This window comes from Vulpes lagopus, chromosome 1, assembly GCF_018345385.1.
Source record: "Vulpes lagopus strain Blue_001 chromosome 1, ASM1834538v1, whole genome shotgun sequence".
NCBI lineage: Eukaryota > Metazoa > Chordata > Mammalia > Carnivora > Canidae > Vulpes > Vulpes lagopus.
In genome coordinates, this window is record NC_054824.1 from 15,834,957 (window position 1) to 15,847,090 (window position 12,134).

Consider the following 12,134-nt stretch of genomic DNA (forward strand, 5'->3'; position numbering starts at 1 on the left):
TTTAAAGTCTTTAATATATGTCTCCAGACAAGAATATATCTATACTTTTTTTTTATCCTGATAGGCTTTATAGAAGTGCCAGTGGGAATGTGAATCTTTTGGTGGGGTTGATTGTATGTGACCTGAGAGAATAGGCTGTGGTTCTTTCAGGGTCAGGGTTCATTTAGGGTCAAGAAGCCTGACTTGTCAGTGCAGTGAGGTGGGATGTGGGGGTAGTGTCATCTCCTGGGGATCAGACTCATTATCATCTACCAGTAAATCAGATATAAAAAAATCTACCCGGACAGGACATCATTCATTAGAGATAGCTGATTAGCACATTCTCTCACTGTTGGCATATCATAAGGGAAACCAAATTATACTTATAAAACTTATTTGGTGAGTTTAGAATGAGAACACTGAGAATTAGTTATGTGACTTAAATGATTAAAGGCATCAGCACAGAACAGGTTGACACTTTCATCCTAACAGGAAAGAAGATAGATAAAGTTTTTGGACTAGTGTGCTCTTTTTCAATGAATAGTGTCAACCAACATATGCCTCAGACTCCTCTTACATGCTTCTTTGACAATCCAACCCTTACTCCTCTGACTATATATATGTATATATGTATATATACATATATATAGTCAGTAAGGTCACTGTCAAGTTCAGCTGGTATGGAAACTGCCATGACTTTGTAACTGCAGATCTCTGCCATCATCTATTATGGGCTGATATGGAAATTTGTCAGTGTAGTCATCTGGGAGCAAAGCTGTGTTCAACTGTATGATTACAAAAGAGATCCACAACAGTGTCAAAAATAGGTTTTGAAATGAGGCTTCAGGGCAGGGCCAATGTCTGTGATTTAGTCCAAGATTTTGTTCTATCATACATTTGACCTTTGGGAATTTAATAAATTATTTGAACCATATTCTGATATTCAGTTGTGATTATGTGTCATTATATAACCTATATCACACTGTATATTTAAACTGTATAAAAGAGAACAATTTGTTGTAGATGGTTCATAGCAAATCTCTGTAATTAAATTTAAATATTCTAGAATGATGATTGTTTCTATATATAGTTTCACGTACTTTAATCAGTTCTCAAAATACTTCAACTTTTATTCTATTTCCCTTCCTCAGATTTATTGAGATTAGAACATTGGGGCAAAAAAAATTAGAGAAAGATTCCTACATATATGTGGTTTTTTTCTTTTCTTTTTTTTTTTTTTTTTTAAGTAATCTCCATGCCCAATGTGGGGCTCGAACTTATTACCTGAAGATCAAGAGTCAACATGCTCTACCAACTAAACCCATCAGGCGCCCCCAAACATATGTTTATTTTAAATTATGCTAATTGATTGTGTTTTTGGATTTCTTTGGTGGAATCTGTTATGCAAATTTATGAATTTTCACATAGTGAATATACTATTATAAAATCTCATTTCATTACTTGTAGATATTCTGATGTTTTTGAAATATAATGATCAGTGAAAGTGCATTTGTTTGTGATCAGGTGATGTCACAAGTCTCTATTTAGCTAATATATTTCTATAATATATAAACTTTTAACGTTCCTTTAGAATGGTTTCTAGGAATCATTTTTTAGAGTAGAGAATACTGATTTGGAATCCTACCTTCCTATATTAAGAATATTATAATTAAGGGTTACATTTTTTATTACAGATAAGCAACAATTAATTTTAACTGAGCAACAAAGGTCATAAACTAGTTATAACAACTATAAACCTGTATTAATATAAAATGGTGAACACAGTCCTGCACACATTGATTAAACAATGTCTCACTGTATTATAAAATGTACATGCCATGCATAAATATGACTCTACTAAGCCATAAATCTGGACTGTCTAAAACTTACATGTGAGTGTAATAAACTTTAGTTATCATCTTATTAAGTATTGTTGGTTAGGACTTTAGAAGTCTGGAGAATGGAAGGTTATGTAGTTTATAGGTTGCATTTCTTTAAAAACTGTGAATGAAAATTTGAATTTCCTTCTTTTACCTCTTAATAAATTTCCTTATAATGAGAGGCATTAATAATAATTCTCTATGCCATATAGTTATCCATTGGATTTTGAAGCTGGTTTGTAGTTAGATTTTAGGTGGAATGCAAAAGGTTTCTTTCTTTAGGAGCATATATTCTACTACTAAATGCCAGCCTTCACCTACAGTATGTTTTGATAATTCTTTTTTGTTGTTGTTGCTGTTTTAAGATTTTATTTATTTATTCATGAGAGAGAGAGAAAGAGAGAGAGAGAGAGGCAGAGACATAGACAAAGGGAGAAGCAGGCTCCATGCAGGAAGCCTATGCAGGACTCAGTCCGGGGAACCTGGGGATCATGATGTGACCCAAAGGCAGACGCTTAACCACTGAGCCACCCAGGCATTCCTGTTTTGATAATTCTATAGGAGAAATTAACATGGATCCAGTCACTCCTTAGTGAATTCCTTTCCATGGTGATTTAAATAAGGTTGGGCCTTTGTTTGAAAATTACAAACTCAATTGAAAATGAATCAGCTGTTTTGCATTATTAAAGCTGAAAGCTATTTAAATTGTATTTTAATTTTATAGAGCTACTCTTGTGCTTCTATTGAATTTTACAGAACTAATCAGCAGAATTTGTGGACTTGGGGACCTAATAGATATCTTAAGTCTTAAATAAGAGATTCATACAATTTTTCACTTTTTATTTCTGAATTCCTTTTCTATAGCACATTTGATAATGTAGCTTTAATCCATCCATTTATGTGTTCTAGACCTGGAGAAATGCTGAAAGCACTCATTACGGTAGAATCATTCTCTTAAGTAGTGGTGGACAAACTTTTTTCATGAAGGCCCAGGTAGTAAATACGTTAGGCCTTGCAGGCTATATGGTCTCTGTTACAACTACTCAACCCTGCTGTTGTAGTGTAAAAAACAGCCATAGACAATACATAAATGATTGGGTGTGCCTTTGTTCCAATAAAATTTTATTTACAAAAGCAGGCAGTAGACTGGATTTGGCTTGCTGGCAATAGTTCGTCAGCTCCTGCTCTAAATCATTGAATCTGTGGTCTTCCCCAAATCGGGCCCTTTTATATCTGGAAACAAAAAGTTCATTTTTCTTTAGTTTCTCCTAGTTTCTCCTCTTCGTTTCAGCATCTCTAGCAGTCCTTTGATTCTGAATTGCATAGAGAAAGAATATCCTAAAGATACTCAGGGAGGAAATTGGTTAATTGGACTTAGAGAAATTGCAAACTATTGTTGTATTCTCTAAACCTGGGTACTCCCACAGTCTCTGGCTTCTCATGAGCTCTTCTGGAGAAAGTCATGAAACTGTAAACTTGTACTTGTTCACCTCAGTGCTACCTGTCTGTCCTTTTGTTTATCTGTTTTTGACTCCTGGTTGCATTCTTCACAGCATCTCTCCCAAGGTCATCCTTGTTTCCCGTAGCCATCACTTCCATCCTCTTGTATGGGGGTCTCAGCACTTCATCTCCCGTCTCTTATTTAGCAAAGTTGTGTAATATCATTTGACATGAATCTTTTTTATTCTGTGTTCCTTCTTTAAGACGGGCATGAAAATAATAGTTCTCTCTACTATTAAATGAATTTTTAATCCCCAATTTGTGCATACTGTAAGTTATTGTAAAATATTTGCATAAATATGTATGGTATGCCATGAATTCCTCTTCTGTGGCTTGAAATTCATCCAGAATGCATCTACCCTTACACAAAATATTTTCTAAATATATAGTTATGGGAATTTTAATTCAAAAGTATGTTGCCTGTGCCTCAAAGTCACAATCTTTAAGCTAGACAGTAAGCAATAGATAGGCTCCTCTAAGGAACAGTCCAGACAGGTTGATATGCTGTTCTTGGCAACACATTTTTTTTTGTCTTACTCTTAATTTTAATTAGAAGAACTTATTTAATAGTAATGTACCTCAAACTTCTCAAGAGAATCTTCTTGTCCCAACATGGGGTAGTTGGAGCTAGGTGAGTGTGTTAGATGGCTGTCCAGGCCACCCCAGGGATTGGATGGAAATCTTAGAGAAGGGAGGGATTTGGACCTGGGCACATATACCAAAAAGTATATAGTACCCTGGCATCCTTTGGACCTTGTGGTCAGAACTGAGCCAAGCCTCTCCTGGTTCTGCACTATCCCTAGTACCGCTGCAGAGCAGGACCACTGCACTTTCAGTAGAAGTGCTAGTTCTGGGTGGGGGCAATCTGCAAGACTATTAGACAAGGAAGAATAAAAAGAGTGAAGTCAGGGAATAGGAGTTCAAAGAAGTAAATGAAAGCGTCTTTTAAAATGGAGCAAGAGAGATGCCTGGGTGGCTCAGTGGTTGAGCGTCTGCCTTTGGCTCAGTGGCCCCCGGATTGAGTCCTGCATCGGGCTCCCCATAGGGAGCCTGCTTCTCCCTCTGCCTATGTCTCTGCCTCTCACTGTGTATCTCACAAATAAATAAATAAAATCTTTTTTTAAAAAAGGAATAATAAATTATAGAACATAGACTGAAATAGCAAGAACAAATAGTTGTGGAAAAGAACTAGTTAGGGGCACCTGGGTGGCTCAGTGGTTGAGCGTTTGCCTTTGGCTCAGGTCAAGATTCCCAGGGTCCTGGGATCGGGTCCTGCACCAGGCTTCTTGCAGAGCCTATGTCTCTGCCTTTCTTTGTCTCTCATGAGTAAATATATAAAATCTTTAAAAAGAAAAGAACTAGTTAGAAATGTAGGAAATAAGCGATAGTCATTGTAATAAAAATTGATTAAGTTCTACATTGAACAGAGAGATAGAATTGCTAAATTAGAAGAGAGGTTTGAGGAATGCACTTAAACCTAAGTGCATTCAAAAGCTTTGAATGTCAGGCACCACTCTCCATTGTTTGTATAATACACACACACACACAGTTAATCATCATCATAATCCTATTCATTGATTTAATAAATATATATTGTGTCTACTCTATGCCAGTCACTATATTATTTACTTATTGTTGTATATAGATTACCCCCAAACTGAGTGGCTTAAAACAATTGACATTCATGATGTCACACAGCTTCTGTGGGTCAGGGTCTGGGAGCTGTTTGGCTGAAGAGTCTTGGCCCAGGGTCTCTAACAAGGTTGCAGTCATCTCAGAGCTTGACTACAGCTAAAGGACTAGCTTCCAAGCTTATGTGCATGGCCATCAGCAGACTTCTTCCTTAGCCATTGGTCAGAGGCCTCTGTTGCTCTCTATAGTATGGGCTTCTCGATAGGCTTTCTGCGTGTCCTTATGACATGGCAGCTGGCTTCTCCTGAGTGAGCATTGGGGGAAGGTGGAACCAGGAGGAGCCATACACCTGTTATAACAGTATGAGGGTTCTCCAAAGACACAGTAATAAGAGGGGTGTGTGTGTGTGTGTGTGTGTGTGTGTGTAAGTGTGTGTATGTGTGTGTAACTTTATTCTAAGGAACTGGCTCACATAATTATGAAGGCTGGCAAGTCAGAGGCCCACAGGGTGAGTAAGCAAGCTGGAGACCCAGAGGAGCCAGTGGTGTAGTTCAGTCCAAGTCTAATGACCTGAAAACCAGGAGAGCCAATGTTTCCAGTCTGAAGGCTGGCAGACTTGAGACCCAGGAAGAGTTGATATTTCATTGTCAGTCTGAAGTCAGGAATAAGCTTATGTCCCAGGTTGAAGGCCATCAGGCGGGAAGAATTCCCTTAACTTGGAGGACGGTCAGCCTTTTGTTTTATTCAGATCTTTGATGCTTGGATAAGGCCCATCCACATTAAGGAATTGCCTGCTTTCAATCTACTGATTTGAATATTAATCTCATCTGAAACCACCCTCTCAGAAACACCCAGAATAATATTTGAGCAAATATCTGGGCACCCTGTGGCTCAGTCCAGTTTCCTATAAGTTAATCACCACAGTAACCTAACATACCATCATTCCTACTATGTTCTTTTGTTGGAAGTAAACCACTAAGTCCAGCCCCCACTTAAAGGGAGAAGAACTAAGGAAGGAAGAAGTATAGAATAATTTGTAGACATACTTTTTATTTTTATTTATTTATTTTTTTGTGGACCTATTTTTTAAACTACTGTAGGCACTGGTCTTGGGAGACTCCAGTGTTCATTAGTAGGAGTTCCAGAAGGAAAAAAAAAAAAGGAACAAATGATAGAGAAGCAACATTTTAAGAGAAAATTGTTAAGAATCTTCATCTTTCTTGATGAAAGATGTAAGTCTTTGAATCAACAATGTTTTCTCAGGATACCAAACAATAAGTGAAAATAGATCTTTAGATACATTGTGATGAAACTGCAGAATATGAGATAAAGGGATAAGAGCTTCTAGAGAGAAAAGAAATATTACCTACAGGGGAAGACAAGGCTGATGATAGACTTCTTATCAAAATAATAGAGGCTAATAGATAATGGAGTAATACTTTTAAAGTAATGAAAGAAAGTGAGTATCATCCTAGAATTTTAAGTCTGAATAAATTTCCATTTAAGATTGAGGGAAAATATAAAGACAAAATAAGGTATTTAACTTTCTGTGACTTATAGGAGCACCCGGGTGGCTCAGTCAGTTAAGCATCTGACTTTGGCTCAGGTCATGATCTCAGGGTGCTGGGATCGAGCCCCTCACTGGGCTCCATGCTCAGCAGGGAGTCTGCGTATCCCTTTTCCTCTGCCCCTCCCCCTGCTCATGCTTGCTTTCTCTCTCTTTCTGTTTCTCTCAAATAAATAGGAGCCCCCCGGGTGGCTCAGTCTGTTAAGTGTCTGCCTCAGTCTGTTAAGTGTCTGCCTTCAGCTCAGGTCATAATCCCAAGGTCCTGGGATCAAGGCCCACTTCGGGCTCCCTGCTCAGTGGGGAGCCTACTTCTCCCTCTCCCTCTGCTGCTTCCCCTGCTTGTGCTCTCTCACTCTGTCTAAAATAAATAAATAAAATCTTTTAAGAAAGATATAAATAAATGGGAATAATGATATCTACCTTATGGGTTATTATCTGCTGTGTTTACTGATATATCTCAAGTGTCTATACAATCCCTAATACAGAGTAGACATTCAATAAATATTTGTTAAATGAGTAAATGAGTGTGTAGGGTTGCTATGAGGACTAAACATAATAGGGTTGTCACAAAGATTAATATATATAATTATAACAGTACCTAACATGTTAATAATGACTGTAAATGTGTATTAAGATTTTACCACTCGCAGACACTAAAAGAACTATTAAAAATATTCTTTAACAAGAGAAATTCAGTGAGAAGTTTTCATATATAATCAGTTGTGACACAGAAATTATTAAAATGCCAATAAATCAAATACAGTTGACCCTTGAAGAACTTGGGTCGACTTATGTGTGGATGTTTTTCAGTACATATAGTTCAGTAGTCTGCATGCATTTTTCTCTTCCTTATGATTTTCTTCATAACATTTTCCTATATCTAGCTTGCCTTATTGTAAAAATACAGCATATAATACATACAACATACCAAATATGTGTTTAACTGACTATATTATTGGTAAGGCTTCCAGTTAACCATAGGCTAGTAGTAGTTAAGCCTTGAGGGCATCAAAAATTATACTTATGGGTTTTTGGCTGTGCAGAGGTCAGCACCCCTAACTCTCATATTGTTCAAGGATCAGCTATAATGACCATGGGGGAAGAAAGTAAAAAACTAATCTTTTCTGTATTTTAAAAGGCAGGCTGAAATCTTTAAGATGATTCTAAAATTCATACAAAAGAGCAAAGGACCAGGAACAATTAAGAGTTTTGAAAAATGAAGAAAAACCTTACCACATTTATAGACTTATTATAAAGTATAATAATTAAGATGTAAGTGTTGGTGCAGAGAGAGGCAAATGGACAAAAGGAACAGAATGACCCAGAAATAGACTCATTCACATATGGAGATGTGAAAATATGACAAAAGACACCACAAATGGGTGGATAAGGTAGAAGTAGAATCTTCAACAAATTGAACCAGGAAAAGTGGTTATTTTTAAAGAAAAAAGTGAAATTTGATATCCTGCCATGTATAAACATCCATTACAGTTGGGTTAAAACCTAAGTGTAAGAAAAAGAAAAACTTCAATGCTGTCATTTAAAAAGAAGAATATTCTTCCTTGGATAACGAGGAACTTTTTAGAAAAGACAACAGAATACAAACAGAAAGGAAAAAGATTGACATGACTATATTAAAACTTAAAATTTCATGTCTCAGAAGCTTCTGTAAACAAAACAAAAGCCAAGTCTCACATTTAGAGAAGATACTTGTAATGGATAGAGCGGACAAAGATTCATATCCAGTGTAGAAAAAAATTCCTACAAGTCAAGAAGGAAGAAGCAGCCTAATGGAAAAAATCAGCAAAGGATATGATTAAGCAATTTATGGAGCAGGAAATAGGAGTTGCCCATAAACATATGAAAAGATCTTCAACCTTGCTAGTAATCATACTAATGCATATCATACCATTCCATGCTCATCAGGTCGCACACGTTAAAAAGGATGAAAAGACTATGTTGGCAAAGATGTGGAGACCCAGCACTCTTGCTTTGCTGATGGGAGAGTAAATTGATGCAGGCACTCAGGAAAGCTGTTTTGCAAAATCTAATAAAGTCAAAGCATACCGTAAACCTAGAAATTCTTCCTTTGGTATGTGCTGTAGAGAAATATTCTTCTATAAAAAGCACAAGAAAGCACTTATAAAAACGGTTATTTTAACATTCTTTGTTATGATGAAACTTATAAACTAAATATTCATCAAATGAGCATATATGTTGTGTAATATATTTGCATAATGGGATAGTATACAACCACTAAAAAGTCAGTGAACAAAAGCTGTGAGTAGCGACATGGGCCTCAAATACTTGTGAGGAAGATGCAAAAGTATATGTGCATTTGTATAATACCCTTTGTATAGAAACCATGTAGAACATATGTGCTATTTATGGATCCATAATGTATAATAAAATTATATAATTTTCAAGCATAGTTTTAAACACCAAGTCATGATAAAGGTTGCCTCCAGGGAAGTATGTGAATGGTTGTAGGGATTCACAAATAGAGAAGGGTAAGCAAACAAAGTAAAATGTTAAGGTTTGATAAATCTGAGTTACAGCTAAATGGGTATTCATTATATTGGATTCTATTCTTGTCTTGAGATTTGCCATTAAAATAGTTTAAAAATAAATTCCCAACAGGTTCCTTGAATGAGATGTGTGTATATATATATTTTTGTGAGTCCTCATCCACGAGAATATATGGAATTCTCTAAAAATTCTCTAGTATGTTCTAGATCTTGCTTATGAGAAAATCTTTTTTTTTTTTTTTTTTATTTATTTATGATAGTCACAGAGAGAGAGAGAGGCAGAGACACAGGCAGAGGGAGAAGCAGGCTCCATGCACCGGGAGCCCGATGTGGGATTCGATCCCGGGTCTCCAGGATCGCGCCCTGGGCCAAAGGCAGGCGCCAAACCACTGTGCCACCCAGGGATCCCGCTTATGAGAAAATCTTAACAAACAACCTTGTCATACAGATCTGGTATTTTAATAAAACAAACCTAATGTCATTTTACCATCTATTAGTAAGTTAAAATAGCTAAATATTATAGGGAACCTGAAAATTAACTTATCTTCATAGATCTAACGTCAGCATTCTGAGAGCTACATGGTTATTAGCTACATGCTTATAAATGTGATAAGTGGTATTGAAACTCAAGCATAAAATCATAAAATCAATATAAGCTTTTTTTTTTATCTTTTTTTTTTTTTTTTTTTGGCTAAATTTAAAGAAATACCCAACAGTGAAACAATTAGCCTTGAATCTGGTTTTGTTCTGGGACTGTTTGAACTATTATTTTATTTTTGCCTTATTTACCTTATCTGTATTTTATATGAAATAGCTCATTATTTTGTCAGTGAGAATCTCATCTGGGTTTGAACTCCTGTTTTGTATTGTCACTGACACATTCTTCATCCTTTCCCTGACCAGTACTTTTCAGTTTCTGAACTGAACAGATTAAACAGAGGTGGTCCATTATCATTTTCATTTTAATTGGATAGGATTTAGTTAAAATGTTTAAAGTGAAATTTTGCCACATAAGTTTGAGTAGGTTTTTTTCCTACAGATTAAGAAAAAAAATGAATGCTTTGCATTTTTTTTTTTTTTTTTAGTAATTTTTCCTGGCAGGCATTCCATCGAGATATTTTAGGTACATTGATTATGTAGCAGTCCAGCATACCTTTGGGTTTCTTTAGTGGTGAGACCGTTTTCATTGCATAGAGCAGATGGGCTTAAATGGCAGGAACATGACTAGAAAGTGCATGTTATATATGTTCCGGTCAGCATGTCGCTGGTGACAGGTGCTCAATGGTTGTTGGTATCATTGTCAGCAGAGAGAATCCTTTGACATTAAAGTCACCAGCTCGATCCTGATTTGGGGTGACTCTATTGGCAGCTCCATCAGGCAGCAGCTGATCAGTGAATGTCAGAGCTGCCGCTGTTCTTCAGAGTGGCATGAGCCCTCTCTGGGTTTTGGCTTTTTTTTTTTTCCTTTTTTTTGAGGACGGCCTGTTTAGCTTGTCTTATTGTACAATCTTAAGGAGACTTTCGAATTGCTTACCTTTGGGAAATGGGGTGAGAGGTCACAGAGAATTATAGGTATCGGTGGGGCATGCAAAACCATATACGAAGTGGCGACTCTCATGGAAACTGTAATGATTACCTTGACTTCAAGCCAATCAATGGTGGGAGCACCTGGGGACTCATTAAATGGCAATTGTGGTATCTGTAACTTAGGTTTTCAGCTCTATTCCAGGAAAAGCAGTGACAGCCTTTAATGTCTAATTGACCTCTTCTCTTTGTTTCACTTTCTTTCACCTTCCATATTTGCCACCAACGTGGTCCCCGATGGCAGCAAACAGCGCTGCTTAGCATTTTGAACTTCTGTTCAGAGCTTCAGCACCTCAGTTTGGGCAGTTGTGTAATGGTAAGTATTTGACAATTCTTTTTGCTCCATCGCTTGTTCTCTTTCTCTTCCTTTGGGTGAATTTTATCCTGACCCACCCACTCTGCACTCACCCACAGCCTTTCAGATTTATGGCGAACTACTGTGTACCCTGCTTTCAAACATTTGTCTTAAATTGGAGAGTATGTCTTTGAAACATTGACATTATTTATCTAGGAGAGCAAGGAAAGAAGTGTATGTGGCAAAAAAAAAGTTTGGTTCTGCCTCAGGCCAGATGTTATTTCAGACAAGCTGTTTACCTCTCTGGGTTTCTTTACAAAATATCAGTTATGCCCAGATGACAGGAGCTCAGTAAGTTTGTCACAAAGCTGATTTTAAAGTTCTGAAATTCTTTCCTGGAAATGTCGATGATTTAGGTACACATGGTTCCTGTTTTTGTTTGTTTGTTGTTGGTTTTATTGTCGTTATTGGTTAAGATAAAAAGGATGGATACCCTATGTTAGAACTCAAATTTTTTTGAAACGTTACTGGTCCTTTAAACCCAAAAGCATAGGGACGTTGGACTAGATCATCTTTAAAGTCCTTCCGGATTTAAAATTATGATTTGATGTGCCATTGAATGATATAATGGAATGAGCTAATTTTTTTTCATCTAAATTATGTGGCTTATGAATAAATACTGAGACTCAAGGGACAGTAGAATTTTTGGTATTTGTATGCACACCCTTATGAAGTGCATCTCCCAGTATAACCAACCCTGCAACAACAGTCCATCCCTCTTTACTTTCTTTTTTTTTTTTTTTTTTTAGATTTTATTTATTTATTCATGAGAGACAGAGAGAGAGACAGAGACAGAGACAGAGAGAGGCAGAGACACAGAGGGAGAAGCAGGCTCCATGCAGGGAGCCCGATGTGGGACTCTATCCCGGGCCTCCAGGATCAGGTCCTGGGCTGAAGGCAGTGCTAAACTGGTGAGCCACCCAGGCTGCCCTCTTTACTTTCTTACAAAAGTAAACCAGATTCAGGAGATTCCAAACCATTCCAATTTTGTGTTCACTTATTAGGAAGACAGACATGTGTAAGCAGGATGGTTGCTAGATCAGAGAAGTTCTCCTGGAGTCCTGAGCTTGGATTCAACCTAAAAGAAATCCCATGTGAATACCTTTTAG

General features: G+C 36.9%; 1 protein-coding gene across 3 annotated transcripts in view; it reads left to right on the plus strand.

Annotated features, from left to right (window-relative positions):
- Window positions 1-12,134, plus strand: part of FBXL4 (F-box and leucine rich repeat protein 4) — an 83,046-nt gene that overhangs the window by 50,666 nt on the left and 20,246 nt on the right. For all 3 annotated transcript variants that reach the window (XM_041760359.1, XM_041760341.1, XM_041760349.1), the window contains one exon: window positions 10,915-10,986. In XM_041760359.1, coding sequence (XP_041616293.1) covers window positions 10,915-10,986 — 72 coding nt within the window. The remainder of the gene's footprint in view (window positions 1-10,914; window positions 10,987-12,134) is intronic.